At 34.4% G+C, this 16,410-nt stretch overlaps 1 protein-coding gene across 3 annotated transcripts; it reads left to right on the forward strand.

Annotated features, from left to right (window-relative positions):
- Nucleotides 1–206: 206 nt before the first annotated feature.
- PHS2 (alpha-glucan phosphorylase 2) lies at nucleotides 207–9,140 on the forward strand. 3 transcript variants are annotated; one of them, XM_022292655.2, is made up of 16 exons: nucleotides 207–358; nucleotides 862–1,096; nucleotides 1,360–1,539; nucleotides 2,139–2,315; nucleotides 2,402–2,487; nucleotides 2,665–2,854; nucleotides 2,990–3,082; nucleotides 3,965–4,149; nucleotides 4,251–4,368; nucleotides 4,477–4,605; nucleotides 4,979–5,197; nucleotides 5,288–5,491; nucleotides 5,935–6,093; nucleotides 6,692–6,955; nucleotides 7,871–8,061; nucleotides 8,813–9,140. In XM_022292655.2, exons 2-16 carry the CDS (start codon nucleotides 887–889, stop codon nucleotides 8,937–8,939), a joined length of 2,532 nt encoding a protein of 843 aa, XP_022148347.1. In that variant the 5' UTR covers nucleotides 207–358; nucleotides 862–886; the 3' UTR covers nucleotides 8,940–9,140. The 3 variants fall into 3 exon arrangements, with proteins under 3 accessions (XP_022148347.1, XP_022148343.1, XP_022148345.1); XM_022292651.2 differs by lacking the exon at nucleotides 207–358 and adding an exon at nucleotides 430–631; XM_022292653.2 differs by lacking the exon at nucleotides 207–358 and adding an exon at nucleotides 430–627.
- Nucleotides 9,141–16,410: the final 7,270 nt, after the last annotated feature.

A 16,410-nucleotide genomic window follows, 5' to 3' on the forward strand; every position in this document is an offset into this window, starting at 1 on the left:
GGATATTTAGAACCATTGTTACACCTTGAAATAAAATTTTCATCAATTTTAGGAGATTTAACCTGCAAACCGGCTGGACCCGTAGTGAAAGATTCCCAGTCCCGCGAAGTGACCGGTTTCGTCTCTCTCCCTCAACCGTCAACGTACTTTTCAGCTTCATCCCGTGAGAGCGCGCTTTTTTATTTATTTTTGGTTTTTTACATAAAAAATGAAATACTTACAAAAATCTATCTCCCGAGTCGGTGATTCTTGCCCGCCTATTTCTCCCATCCTCTCTTGGATCCATCCATTTCCATGTGATCGTCACCTTCACGTATGGTTCAGTCACCTCCATTACAGAACTCTCTTCTCCCACTCAGTGAGTCTCTCTCTACTTCTCTGATATTTTCTGGACAAAACTCCAAATACGTCTCTCCCAATCTTTCCTTTGTCCTCTTTACTTTTTGTAGTTTGTTTTGCTTTCAATGCTCTTCGAATTCGCTCGCATTCTACTGTCCTCAAAATATCTTCTACTGCTTTTTATTGATGTTTCCGCCTCACTCTGTTTGGATATCACTGAAGCTGATTCTTGTTTGAGTTTCTGTGGAAATCGGTGCGCAGTATTGGAGGAGGATACTCGTTGAAGCAGTAAGTGAGTAGTACTCCTCGTGCACTGCCACTGTTGGTTTGTACATTTTAATTAGGGCTCGCAATTTTGATTTCCGGTGGTACTTGGCTTAGTTCATCGACTTGCCGTTTTTTCTGTTTAAATTTTGGAGGCATTTGTTATTTGAAAATTACAGTGATGTGTGGTTTGAAGGTTTGTGATTGTATATAGGTGTGATGTGTTTTATCTTCAATATTGTTGTTGTTTTGTTTCAGGTCGATTTCCTAGTTGACTCCGAGTATGTCGGCTGAGACGGTTAACGGTGCTGTGGTTTCTACCACTTCTGCGAAAATTCCCACAGCTGCGCATCCTTTAGCTGAAGAGCCGGAGGAAATTGCGTCTAATATCAATTATCATGCAGTTTACAGTCCTCATTTTTCTCCCGTCAAGTTCCAGTCTGAGCAAGCATATTTTGCGACTGCAGAGAGTGTTCGTGATCGGCTTATACAAGTGCGATTTCTAACTTTTCAAGTCCTCGTATTCAGAGAGTGTACTGTCGAATTGTTAATAACCTGAGTGTTGGTCGAATTCTCATTTATGCAATGGTTCCTTAAGAGAAAATGTGTAGCGTTGAGTTGACTTGTCTCCTAAATTTGGTTTGGGTATATTATGATGAGCTATTGTGTTTTTGCTAATTCTACATAAGAATTTATACTTACTTTGATCGATGGTGGCTGAGCTAATGGTGCTACTTCTCATCTTTTACTCTGCAGCAATGGAACGAGACCTACTTTCATTATCACAAATCTGATCCCAAACAAACGTACTACTTATCAATGGAGTATCTTCAGGGCCGAGCTTTGACCAATGCAATTGGAAATATGAATATTCAGGATGCGTATGCTGATGCTTTGAATAAATTAGGACATGATCTTGAGGAACTGGTTGAGCAGGTTATTTAAATTCTTCCCATAATTTGAAGCCTGTTTTCCGCAACATATAAATGCAACAAGCAGAGAGGTTTTGCGGTTACCTTTTTGTTTTCTCTTATTGACAGTATTCTACATTTTGGCCTAGGAAAAAAGCAGTTATTAGTAGAAAAGTAGAAGTAGTGAATGCTACTCATCTGATCCTCTCAACCATCAGTAAATGGCAGCCATACGATGTTTTTGACCAATATCCCATCTAGGACACTGAAAATTCCATGCATGACTTTTGGTCCATATCCTTTCTTTTTTAGCAAAGGTTGTTGGTCCACATCCTGAATATAAATAAGTTTACATTATCTGATATTATCGAGAGAAGTGTACATTATCTGATAATTCAACAGTGGCTTCAACTTCTCTCAGAATCAATGATCACAAGAATATGTAAATGTTTAGATGCATTCGTATTTTTGTTGCTTTATCTGCACCGCACATAATGAATGTGTGATTTCATCAATTTGCAGTTTTCTTATTGTTCTATTATCCCTTTGAGTTTAGTCAAGCAACCCTTTATTTATATTTTATCTTTTAACATGCACAACGTTGATATTGTAAACTTTACACAGGAGAAAGATGCTGCACTAGGAAATGGTGGACTTGGAAGGCTGGCTTCATGTTTTCTGGATTCTATGGCAACGTTAAATTTGCCTGCATGGGGTTATGGTTTAAGGTACAGGTATGGGCTTTTCAAGCAGCGGATCACAAAGGATGGCCAGGAGGAAATAGCTGAGGATTGGCTTGAGGTTCAGTTCTCATTTGAGAAAATATTTAATTAATATATTTCTACTTCAGACATCTTTTGACACTTGTATTTGTGGAAATTGTGCAGAAGTTTAGTCCTTGGGAAGTTGTCAGACATGATATTGTATTCCCTGTCAGATTCTTTGGTCATGTGGAGGTCAAGCCTGATGGATCGTAAGTTTTCTGTGTTGACTGAACTATTTGCCTCAACTAGTCCATTTTGGTAAGACATTATAAATTTTTGAGGGCCATGAAGTAAGCCAGAATTGCTCATCTTACTTTATGAAGTTAATTTACTGCTTTGGGCATGACTCTTGGCTTGGTGAAAGTTGTAAATTGCATGCATAACAGCCGAAGATGGATTGGAGGAGAGATTGTACAAGCTCTAGCCTATGATGTACCAATTCCAGGATACAAAACCAAGAATACAATTAGTCTTCGCTTGTGGGAAGCAAAAGCACGTGCAGATGATTTTGACCTTTTTCAGTTCAATGATGGACAGTATGAATCTGCTGCACAGCTTCACTCTAGAGCTCAACAGGTTTGTTATTAATTATCTTACTTAAAAGGCAGTTCATGAAATTAACTCACAATCAACAACTGTGTTTTATTAGTACATTTTTCTATCTCTTCTATCTAAAGGGACATTTTACTGTACCTTGTTATGCATTTGCAGATATGTGCCGTTCTATATCCTGGAGATGCCACAGAGAATGGGAAACTCTTGCGACTAAAACAACAGTTTTTCCTTTGCAGTGCGTCACTTCAGGTTGAGGGATTGTTTTTCGTTTTCTTATTTTTCATGATGGAAATGTCTAGTCTCATGTTGGCCTGGGATATCTCTCACTTCACTTTGAAAGCACATTGAGAATCTTAAAATGGTTCAGAAAATCTATCTTGGTATATGCCTCTTTTATGTAATTGATGTAGTATGAACAAAAGCATATTTAAGGTAGTTTGGTTCGATTTGCTTACAAGTTTACAACTGTGCTATGGAAAAAATTAAATGTGATTCGCTATGCAACTATTAAAAATATTATTTTAATATTTAATGGAAGTATGAATGTTCTATAAATAAAGCAGCTGATTATATCCATCCAACCATATTTAAAAGTAGCACTTGAAGTGCTTCTCGAAATTAATACCAAGTTAAAAGTGCATATGAAGTAATTGGCTTGTAATCATATACACCAAACACATAGATTAGTTTAAAATTATTGAAAGGAAAAAAGTTGTAGAAAATTAATCCCAAATGGATCATTAGTGGGTTTCAATGGTGTGGATTTTAGCTCATGGTGCTATAGCTGGTAATGAACTTGCAAGGGGTAAGAATATATTGGTAGTTTATGTCATGAGAAGAGCAAAGCTGTTGTGTTTGTTGCATATGTAGTGATAACAAACGCATGGATCATATGCTGGTATATCCTATAATCTGATATAATCTGACGATGAAAGTTTTGATCTGGTTATGCAATGCAACTATTATGTCTGCTAGGCTGAAAGTTCCTGCAAATCTAGGTGCCTTTTGCTAGTAATTGTTTGAGATTCGGCAATTATATCTCTATGTTTTCAATATTTATGCGCGTCTGTTTGCTACCCGCTCTATGGTTTTTTCCTCCTCTTCTAACAACGATATTCAAATCAATTGCAGGACATAATTTCAAGATTTAAGGAGAGGAAGCAAGGGAAAGATTCATGGCATTGGTCTGAGTTTCCAAGCAAAGTTGCAGTGCAACTGAATGATACTCATCCAACCCTCGCAATTCCTGAACTGATGCGATTACTAATGGACAATGAAGGTCTTGGATGGGATGAAGCATGGGATATAACTACAAGGTGTAAGAAATATATAGATGTATTCCAAGAGACTGAGATCCTTGCGCTATTGTATTTTGGAATTAAAAGCTAAATTGGGAATATGTTGACAACTGGATCAGGACTGTTGCTTATACCAATCACACTGTCCTTCCTGAAGCACTTGAGAAATGGTCACAACCTGTGATGTGGAAGCTTCTTCCTCGCCAAATGGAAATTATTGAAGAAATTGACAAGAGGGTACAAATCTCACTTTGGAACGAAAGTTTATTTTCTACTTTCAACGGTATTGCAATGTAATTCTATCTACTAAGATGATTTCTAATAGAGCTTGGAAAAACATTACAGTTTGTTGCAATGATCCATGCTGCTCAAAATAATCTTGAGCATAAGATTGACAGCTTGCGCATCTTGGATCATAATCCTCAGAAGCCAGTGGTTCGGATGGCTAATCTGTGTGTTGTATCTGCACATTCGGTGAGAAACCTTACTTTATAATAGAGTATTATATTTATTTTCTTCTTCTTCTATTCAAGCATGGCAGTTAATGTTAGACTGAGGATCTCATTTTATTTTTTAGAATTTACCTTTCTGATTTTAGTGTTGTAGTTAATCTTATGAGGAGGATCTCATTTTATTAATCCCTTTTAGAACTTTCTGTCCTGAGTTAAACATAGTAATTAAGATCGTATTGTGGATCTCTTATCCTTTTCAAATTATCTATCTTGGTTTTGCTTCGTCTTCATCTTCTTAAATCCCATTATAAACTGTAGCAGCCATAGTTTAATCTCTTCAAATGTGTACTTTATTGCAACTCCTGTGACATTGTTTCTGCCTATTGTTACTGTAGGTAAATGGTGTTGCCCAGTTGCACACTGATATCTTAAAGTCTGAGTTATTCGCAGATTATGTAACAATATGGCCAACAAAATTTCAGAACAAAACCAATGGCATTACTCCACGTCGATGGCTCCGATTTTGCAATCCTGACCTCAGTAACATAATCACCAAATGGTTAAAATCAGAGGAGTGGGTGACCAACCTTGACCTACTTGCAGATCTCCGAAGAGTATGCCTTGGATACTATTTATTTGAATCAAAATTTCTCTCCTGGTAATCTAGAGTCTAATTTCATCCTTTTCTATACCTCCTCCAAAAGATTGCAGACGATGCAGATCTCCAAGCTGAATGGGCATCTGCCAAGATGGCTAATAAGGTGCGGTTGGCACAGTATATAGAACAAGTGGCTGGCGTTAGCATCGACCCAAATACTTTATTTGACATACAAATTAAGCGTATACATGAATATAAAAGACAGCTGCTGAATATCTTGGGTGCAATTTATCGGTACAAGAAGTTAAAGGTATAAAAGACACCTTAGTTACGTTCAACTATTTGGTTATAAATTTTCTTTCTGGTTCATACACCAAACAAATAGGTGGTGTATGAGTTGTGGGGGTAAGAACAACGTGTATTAAACATCTTTTATTTGATTATTTATTCTAGTCTGTCCTGCAACATAGGCAAGAAACCGATTCTGTTCTTTCAAAATTGATCATTCTACATACTCTTTAAGTTGTTTTCTGCCCATTATGCTGGTGCCATTTATTTATTTATAAAGATACTGGTACCATTTCATGAGCAGTGGAATATGAGTGTTTTATTAAGCGATCCTTGATTTTTACTCTCTTAATATATTGAATTAGTATGAACAATAACTAACTCTTGTCTTTTTCAGATTGTCACTTTAATTTTTTAACATACAATAAATAATCTTATAGTCATTTTATTGAACCTTTTTTTCAGGAAATGAGTCCTGAAGACCGCAAGAAAACTACTCCTCGGACTATTATGATTGGAGGAAAAGCATTTGCTACCTATACAAATGCTAAGCGAATAGTCAAGTTGGTAAATGATGTTGGTGCTGTTGTCAACACTGATCCTGAGGTTAATAGCTATTTGAAGGTAAATCTTTTGAAGTTGGCTTTAAATATTTTCATGTCCCCGTATGATTTTATTAGTTCTCTATTCTCTAATGACTTGAATGTCTCTCTCTCTTGGTGGTAAAACTCTCATTCGTTTCTCTTAGATTTTAGAAAATGAGAGAATATGTTAGAATGCTATGAAGGAGATATCAAGGACTTCAACGTAATGGTTATTCTAAACTTTTCCCCGGATTAGGAATGCTTGCCGTCGTTTATCCCTTTGCTTATGTGCTTGTTTTGATGTTTAACTAGTTCGCTCACCTTCTGGACATACTAGCACTTGAATAGACATTTTCTTTGTGATTTTAGATTTATGTGTCTTAAAAGTGTGACTGCCCTTGCTGAGAATTATTATTATTATTTTATTTTATAAATTTCTTCTCATGTATGGAGATATTTCATGAAAATTGATAAGCAATATCACTTACGAAGCATACACCTTTCAAAAACATGCACAAGAGATGAAAAAAAGTGAGTTATTATAAAACCATGTCTAAATGATTGTTGGCCGATGAGCCATAATGATTTCCTGAGGCATTTGTTTTTAATTAACTCTGTTGTCACGTCAACATTTCCAGGTTGTATTTGTTCCAAATTACAATGTGTCTGTGGCAGAGAAGCTTATTCCAGGAAGTGAGTTGTCACAGCATATCAGCACTGCTGGCATGGAGGCAAGTGGTACTAGCAACATGAAGTTTGCGCTGAATGGCTGCCTTATCATAGGAACATTGGATGGGGCTAATGTTGAAATCAGAGAGGAAGTTGGAGAGGAGAACTTTTTCCTATTTGGTGCAACAGCAAATGATGTCCCTAGGCTCCGGAAAGAGAGAGAGAATGGACAGGTGTGCCTTCCTCTTTTATATATTCAATATATAATTGAAAATTGGTTCAGGCAATAAGCCATTTAACTGTCAAAATCATGATGCAATTATTTCGTATTTCTTCACTTTGCTGGAAGTGCTTATACTAACCATTCTTTGTTTTTTTGTTCCCGGTCATCCATTGTTCTCCTTCATGGATTAGGGTTAATGCTTAATGTTGTAAGTAAATTATATTTACTTTAGGACGGTATTTTTCAATGATAAAATAAAGTCAAGTAGATGCTCGAGTATTTTTTTTAAAGCAAATGAAAATAATAATTTAAAAAAAAAACTGAGCAGGATTTTATCAAGTTTACTTGTATTTTTAAAATTAAAAATTTATTTTTTATGCTTCAATTAATTTATTTTTAGTTTCTTGATGCAAACATTCTTATGCTTGGTGAAAGAATTGTTTTCCCCCTTCATTTTCTCTATAAAATGCATCCTCACGTCTTGAGTGTGTACTTGTGCAATCCCCAACTTCAGATCCAAATGTCTCTCATGTTTCCCAAACGTGTTTGAAATTTAGAAGAATGTATGAAATGGACACTTCAAATTATGAACTTGACACATGCCTAATACTCATGCGATTCATAATTGTCTCTATGCTTCCTATATCTTTATGTTTTAATGAAGACCTCATGAAAGCCGTAGGAGGTGGAACTTAAATCCATTGTATTTCCAAATTCAAATTACTGGTCCATACCCTCTCCTGACTCAGAAATGGAGCGACAATTAAATGAAAGCACTCCCAAACTAGGATTTCGAATTGTATGATACCTACATTTTTCTGGAACTCCAAATAATAAAATTGTCAAATGCACATCAGCATTCTTTATTATCTTTAGAAGAATTCCTACTATTTGCACTCAACCTTTTCCCATTTTTATGATGCAGTTTAAGCCAGACCCTCGATTTGAAGAGGCCAAACAGTTCATCAGGAGTGGAGCATTTGGAAACTATGACTACGGCCCACTCCTGGACACCCTTGAAGGGAACTCAGGCTATGGCCGTGGTGATTACTTTCTTGTTGGTCATGACTTCGCAACCTACATGGATGCTCAGGCCAGAGTAGATGAAGCTTACAAGTAAGAAGTGGCTCTTTTGGCGTGTCTTTTTCTCTTTGGTTGGTGGTTTAGATACACTGATGCTGCTAAATTATCTCAATCAATTTTCAGCCATGCAGGATTATTAATTATATGTAATTAGATTTTTTAGCTTAAGAGATAAACTATTCATGTCAGCATAAAGGTAAATAAATAGTTGTATCTCAACAATGGAAGTTTTGTCTAGATCACCGAGTTGTCCCTGATGGTCCTACTGCTGTGCTGGATTGCTAATTATCAATTTTTTGGTGGATCAAAGAGCTTGAGTGACCATCGGTAGGGAAAGATTTGTTCCTTGATAGCCAATTAAGAAATACTTCTTTCTACATAGCAGATAACCCAGCTTTTCTTATTAAATAACATAATATGATACACTTGGCCTTAACTAGATTCCCGATGAAGCTACCATGTCCAAAATATTCAGCCTCCATGTTTAAGTGTTTGTAAACTTCCACTGGTCTTAAGATTCACTGAAATCTTGCCTTCAACAATCAAAATCAGTTTTTGAGGACCATTCTGCGGAAGTCCTTCTGTACAATGGGAGAATTACATGATCAATACTACAACTACAATATATCTAACATTTCTTTTCTGAAGTTTTGAAACTGTGATTTTGTTGAACAAGTTTTAAGGCTTTTGGTTCTTTCCTACTGCTGCTTGTGGATTATGCATCAATCTTAAAATATCTAAGTAAACAAAAAAAAGATTTGCCTAACAACACAAGTGTTTACAGGGACCGAAAATTGTGGCTAAAGATGTCAATATTGAGCACAGCTGGGAGTGGAAAATTCAGCAGTGACCGAACAATTGCCCAGTATGCCAAAGAAATATGGAACATCCAGGAGTGCCGTGTACCATAATTTTCAACAACCTAGGTCCACCTTATATTATATTAAGGAAATAAGAATCTCTGTATGACGCTAGGTAATCTCAGTTATCTATCTACTTTAATTCGTTAGCTGGCATCAGTAGCTCTAGTGGAGTACGGTATAGAATTTTTCATGTAATGTCTTGTTTTGATATAAATGCTTGTTACTTCAATAAAAACTTCAGTTTGTTGATGATGCTATTTTAGATTAGGGTTCGTTTGTAGATCTCGTGGCGTCTACTAAAAACGTTATGGAGAACATATTGTACCTATACCTCACAACAGGCAGTACATACTCCACCTTCTAAGTATATCAAGGAAAGCACTGATCTACTTCAAAGGACATTCTTGGTGATCTAAAATTCGATTTGACGAATTGCAACATAAATCTCTCAGTAGGCTACTGATGACTTCTGTGAGTCTCTTTTTTAACAATAGCCCATTGACTCTACTTAAACAAGCTTGTAGTATTAGTCATATCCTTGCTAGGATATCCTTCTTAACCAAGTCGCTTTTGGGGTTTGCCTTGCTCGCACCTGAGAGTGCAATGGCGGAGGTTCTCTATCGCCCTCTAGGGGCCAGTTCTTGTGGAAGTCAGGTTTCTTTGCCGTTCTATGGGTTTGCGAAATGAGAGGAACAACAGGATTTTTAAGAGGGGTGTAGAGATCTTGGAGGAGGTGTGGACCCTCGCTGAGCTTCGTGTTTCCGGTGTCTGTTTCCAAAGTTTTTTGTAATCTTTCCTTGAGTTTGATCTTTTCTAGATTGGAGCCCGTTCTTTTAGTTTAGCTCCTTTTGTTGGGCTGTTTTTTATGCTCTTTTGTATTATTTCATTTTTCTCAATGAAAGCTCGACTTTCATTATTATTAAAAGAAAGAAAGCATTAGTCTCAACGGCTCGTTGTCGATCAACTGAATCAGTCAGACATAGGCCACAAGTCGGTAAGAAAATTTTGCCTCTTAGCTAGTTACTCATCGTGCCTTGATATGATGTATTGTTGACTTATTGTGCAATCAATCCTTGTCGCAGTTGGAACTCAGGCCACATGTTTTCAAGATGATCTTTCATTCGACAAAACCCCATCGACTGATTGATCAGACGATTGGATTTGAAGAGTGACATATCAGCTACCAAGCTCACCAAACAGGTGAGAGGAACAATTTTGTTAAGCTTTATTCATGTGTCGTACTTAATTATACACAGTACTTAAAAAATTATCCAAATTTGAACTGAAGATTGATAAAGAGGTGATAGATGGAATCTCTACCTGCATTATTAGTGAAAACCGTGAGCATTAGATTCTCATCTTTCTTTGCAGCCGACAGAGCTATATTCAAATTTTGGTGTCGCAAGTTGCAACTCCCTCCCGGTTTGAAATAAATGAGGTATTTTTCAAATCTTATCTTTTAGTTAAAAGGGTGGGATGTCAATGTCACGCATGGCATGGTATTGGTACTCTTGTATGTTATTTTTTCTCTTTTTCTGGGAATAACATGGAGAAGTAGGAATTCGAACTCACGACCTTTTCTTAACTAGTTTAGCTATACTCAGGTGACTTTTTTGTACTTCTCAAGTATTATAGCTGCAGCCATTAGGCTATTGTTAATTATGGCAGAATTAAAATTGTTAAAAAATAATTTTTAGCAAATAAATAAATGGGATCATTTAAATGAACGATTTTTTTAAGGAAAAATTACGAGTTTTAGGGTTATTTCATATGAGAGTGAAGTGGGGAAGTAACTCTTTGTGATGTTGCCTCACATTTAGTTTTCAAATTATTATGCGGATTTGAACCTCCAAATTTAATTAAAAAAAGTTATATATATGTCTTTATCGTTATCGTTCAGCTACAATTATGTTGATAATTATTTTTTCATAATTGCTGTTAGATTGTCATAATTGATGTTAGATTGTAGGGATAAATGAAATTCTCTAGATAGATAATTTTTACAAAATTATTAAGTTACAGAATTTAGGACCATAATGATGTGAATAGCTCTGAACTTTTTTAAAAAATGAGCATTTATAGAATCACAAAAGTGATCTATTTTATGCAAGTTAATTATTCAACCTTTATTGTTAATCATTATCTAATTATTAGAATTGAATAGTTTACGTGTGGAAACATTAATATAAATTTATATATGGATTTTGTCAATACTAAAGTTTTTTTTTTCTAATATTTTTTTTCTTTTTATTGGTACAATAAACGTGGGGATGAGAAGTCTGAACCTCCAACTTTTAAGAAAGGAGTAGATGCGTGTTGATAGATAAGATATCATCAATGTTAATTTGACTTTAAAAATTTTTAAATTTTAATTTTGAGGGCTAATATCTTTTCTTGATGAAAGAGAAAAGTTGTTAAATAAGGAGATCTCGAGTTGATGATTCTTTCCATGGTAATTTGTCAATATCTTTCTAAATTTCATTAATCTCTTAATAATGTTAGGCATCACTAGATTCTATTAAATCATATTCTCACGTGTCTTGTCTTCATCCACGTCTAGAACATCCATCCAATTCCAGTTCATTGCACCACAAATCTATGAATTTGAATGGGGGGTTTCGACATGTCGTTTGTTTGTTGTCATGGGCCATTTTATTTTATGGTCCACGAAGGAGATGGAAATGGCAGCTGCCTGCCCCTTTCTGAGACGACCAATAATTTGTCGACAAAATGAAAATGACACTTTTTAGAAGTCTTGTCATCTCCAGGTTGTGAGGATTGTCGTCAAGTTGGTTGGTACATGTGTTGTGTTGTGTCGTTTTGATTGGACAAGTGCAGCCTGATTGAAGCTTTAAAAAAGTTTTAGCTTCATGTTTCTATAGTAATACAATAGTACAACATCGTCTTAGGTTAGGTTTACTTATGAAATCCAAGTTAGATTACAATATGTTTGTTTTATTTAATGGTATTTTATATTTAAATACCGTTATGAGTTTTATCTAATTGTTATTCAAATGTTCTTTTGTTTAAAGTTTCAACAGTGAGAGGAAGGTTGAATACCAAACTTTCTTTACAATGCATGGTAGGAAGGAAGAATTTGAACCAAAGTTAGGAAGTAGAATGAATTCATTGATTTTATCAAGGGATGATCAAATATGATTAAATCAATTGCAAAGCATAGTATTCCATTGTATATTTAAGTTTTATTCTCTCTCTCCTGTTATATTACAATAGTATAATAGAATTTCACCGACTTTAAAATAAAACTAAATAGTTGTACTAAAAGAACTAAATATTTTTAATATTGTAATTGTCCTAAAATAAATTTCATAATTATGAAGAATAAGATGCGATTGTGAAACTTTTGTGCATAGATATAGAGAGATGCATTCGAACTTTATGATTACGGGGGGTGAAGCCTGCTTAGTGTCGGAAGATCGAGGAAGTTGGCGGTCTGATGACAATGGAGCAGCTAGCGACTGAAGCCCCAATGAATGGCCGCCATAATTATAATGGTCCTAAGGTAGCAAAACTCCTTATCAGATAAGTTTCAAATCGCATGAAAAGTGTCATGATCATAGCAATGTCAAAAGCCCGCAATAAAATTTTAAATTTCAAGATAATTAACAAAACGAAGTAGTAAATAACACTTATTAGAACGGCGGGTATTCTAGCTTACCTTAGGAGATATTAGTCCTAATGACTTTTGAATCATAAGCAACATTCCAAATGTCTTGTGCCAAAGGCTCAAAGACAAAGGGTTAGAAAAGTAATTGGGAAAATGCCACTCCTCTCTCTTGTCTACATGGTTAATGGCTACTTATATGACTACAAAAACACATCAAGTTGGATTTTGATTCATATCATCAATTTCCCCACACTGAAAAAGAAATGGCCCATTTAATTCAATTCAATTTCAATCCAATCCAATCCAATCTTTTCAAATTGTTTATTCAGATGAAAGAAGCCATAACCACGTAGGGGCCTCTCCCAACACCATGTTTGAGAACTCGACAAGTGGCTTTCCATGTTGGTTGCATTGAGGCGATTACTTTTTGGATGATTTGTTTGCAATATCTTTTGATATTTGAATTAATTTTCATTCTCTTTTCTTCTCCCCCCCTTTTCTCGTTTGGTCTTTGGGTCATAATTTAACATTATTTTAAACTCGAAACTGGTTCAAGCATTGTAATATCTCAAGTGTTAAGTCAAGATTTGACTCACTTCCCCTTCCTACACTTAGTTCAATAAGTCAATTTTGACTTTAAATTTACATTGAATCTCTAAATTTAAATAAGTCACAAATAAATGATTTGTTTGCGGTAGGATATACACTCTAAACTTAGCAAGATAGGTGAGAGAGTTATCTACCTTCACGCTCAACCTATAATCGAAAACGTACCTCTAGCTACTAACAGCTTAGGTTTGACAACCACAATGAAATAGTTTTTACTCTATTTTTACAATAAAAAGCTTGAGATCAACTATTCGAATTCTCCCCTGCTCAAAACTCTACTGCACACATATTTTAGTTGACTTAAGTACGTGAGTTGGGTGTCTGGGAGAACAACATGGGCGCTCAATTTTTTCCTTCCAGGTATTTTATGGCGTCTTCTCGATTCTTTTTACATTTTTATTTGTGGAAGTCAAGTAATATCATAATAGAACATGTCAGTTGGGAGGACACCTTCCCAACTAAAAATCTACACCTAACACATTTAAATTATTATTTTAAAAGTACATGAATTATATTTAGGGAAAAAAAGTGCATTCATATATAAAAAGAAAAGCAAAAAGGGGCAAGGTAGGAAAGTAAGAAGAGTTCTTAGTGCATCCGTCATTGCCTAGATTCAAAAAAGAAGAACAGCTTCAAAGAATTGTTCAAAGTTGAAAAGAAAAAGTTTTTTTTTTTTTCTAAAATTCATGAATTAATATACAATTGTTTATGTCCATTATGGTTGTCTTACACTCAAATTTCATCATATAACTAACAAAAGCACGTGATAGCATCTCTCTCTACTCATCTCTCTTATTACATCATAGATTTATTTTTATATTGTTTACTTCTACTTGTTTAAAAATATTAATAAAATTTTAATCATTGTTAAATATAATTTATATAGATCTAGAATTGTCATCATAAAAAAATGTAACTCCTATTAATTAGTACATCTAAACGTTGATCAATGAGATAAGACACTATAATACTCTCTTAAAATTTTTTATGGTTACTCAAAATTGTTGAACTAAAAGAAATTGATACCATATCATTTGTTCAAATTATTTACTACTCACTTAGGTAAAGTTTAATCAATTTTTAATATGTTGCCCTTTTTTATTGATTGATATTGTATTTAACAAATATGTAAATTTTACTAATGTAATATTATAAATATAAGTTTCATAGTCACCTACTTCAGATTTAATATCCTACTAGTTATCTTGGCAACCAAATGTAGTAGGAACAAGCAGTTGTTTTGTAAAATTAATCAATATATGCGTATAAACTGGTCTAAACACTCACAAATATATATATAAAAAAAAGTTACATATAATGTTATAAACATAAGGACATCTATTTCTTCCTTTAGGCCAAATTTATTGCTTTTGCAAATAATTTGGCTCGCACTTGTTACTTTTACAAAAACATTGATATTAATATAATATACGGATGGAAATGTATCACATTAAATAATAAATAAGCACTTATATTTATTAATGCATATATGCCCAATGTTTTGTTAGAGTCTAAAATGATGGGTTTTTTTTTTTTTTTTTAATCACGATGGAGATAAAACTTTTATGTTTTTTATTCTTCTCATTTAAAGAAATAACTAATACTTAAATTTATAGGTGACTAAATCTTTAACTACTCTCCAACTTTAATGTTGGGTAAATCAAATAAGTAAATGACGTATTTGACCTCATGTTTGATCAACCATATAGATAGATACATTGGTCTTGAAATAATTCATATTTAAACGTTAAATTTATATTAATTGGAACTTTAGACTATGATATTTGACTTAGTAAGTCTGGGATGACTTTTGATATAATAAATAATTTTAAGTGAACTCCCCAAAGAAGCAGTATGTTTTAAGTATTATTTTTAGAAGTTTAATGATAAGTTTAAATACTATTTTGGTCCTTATACCTTTGTTTTAGTACATTTTGAGTCTTATATTTTGGAAATGTTTATTTTGATTTATGTACTTTCAAACTTTTGTTTATTATATAGCTCAGGTATTTTCGAAACGTTTGTTTTTGTCTTTCTAATTTTGAAAAATTATCATTTTGATTCGTTCATTTTCATTTTTATCTAATTTTTTTCGACGGCAATTTTAAAATAATATTCAACTAACAAAATATCTTGAAACATAGACATAAATTTGTATTAGATAGTTCCCTTTTTATATAAAAATTGTATTAAAATTTTATAATTATGGATTAAAATGGTCAATTTCTAAATGTGTAATGACCAAAACGAATATTTTGAAAATACAAGTGTTTATGCAAGGATATGCACAACAATATATTTCCTACTGCAGCTCGAACTCGGAACCCGGACCGATCTGAATACCTGTGGCGGACCTGCACAAAAAGGTGAGCACTCCGACGATCAAGTCAGTACAGGTCGGATTCTTAGTTTAGTTCGAGGCCAGAAATCATCGTACCTGATCGTGGAGTGAGGTCCTCTACTTATGGGTGGTAGTCCCGCCAATCTCGCGACGGTTACACCCGGTAATCTCGGGACCATCGGTTACACCCGGTAATCACGTCGCTGACAGCAGCTCACATCGGCCCCTACCGAACTTCTCGGTAGGTCGGACCTTGGCCAGGTTCACCTCGGCCCTCACACTTAGCTTTCGCCGGCGTTGGTGGCAGCCATCTCGGCTATCCGAGCTGGGCATGACTCATGGGCCATCTTGGAGCACCAATAGGGGTCCTCCACGTGTCCAGGTATTTTCATCCCCAAACAACAAGGATCAAAATGAACTAAAAATTGGGGTACAATGACCAAAATAGTGTTTAAAACTTAAACAGTGCCTAATCAAACACAAAAATTCTGAAAATTAATTTTAATCAAAGCATTTTTTTTTAATTTTTCAAAAATCATTTCGAAACTCACATATTTGATCACATTCAACCCTGAATTTCCAATAAGGATAATCTAGTAGGACCAAATTGATGAGTTGGTTTTATGGCATTTTTCTGTTCTACTCATATGCATTGCTATGAAACAGAGTATATAATTAAAAAAAAATCAATTTATTCTAAAAATATTAATAATAATAATAATAATAGAATTTTCGTTCTTTTTTTTTAAGATGGAAAAAAAAAGTATAATTTCCAAACACCTCGGCCAAAAACATAGAACTGTTTGCATGGTGTACTTAGCGTTATCCATCGTTTAGTAACATCGAAATAATACAATAGCAATGCATATGAATATCGTTATTTATTTATTTATATTATTTTTTTAATGCATATCATTATATTTGCACAGTGATTATATTGT

The sequence above is a fragment of the Momordica charantia genome, assembly GCF_013281855.1.
Source record: "Momordica charantia cultivar OHB3-1 chromosome 2 unlocalized genomic scaffold, Mcharantia_2.0 BLBB01000002.1, whole genome shotgun sequence".
Lineage (NCBI taxonomy): Eukaryota > Viridiplantae > Streptophyta > Magnoliopsida > Cucurbitales > Cucurbitaceae > Momordica > Momordica charantia.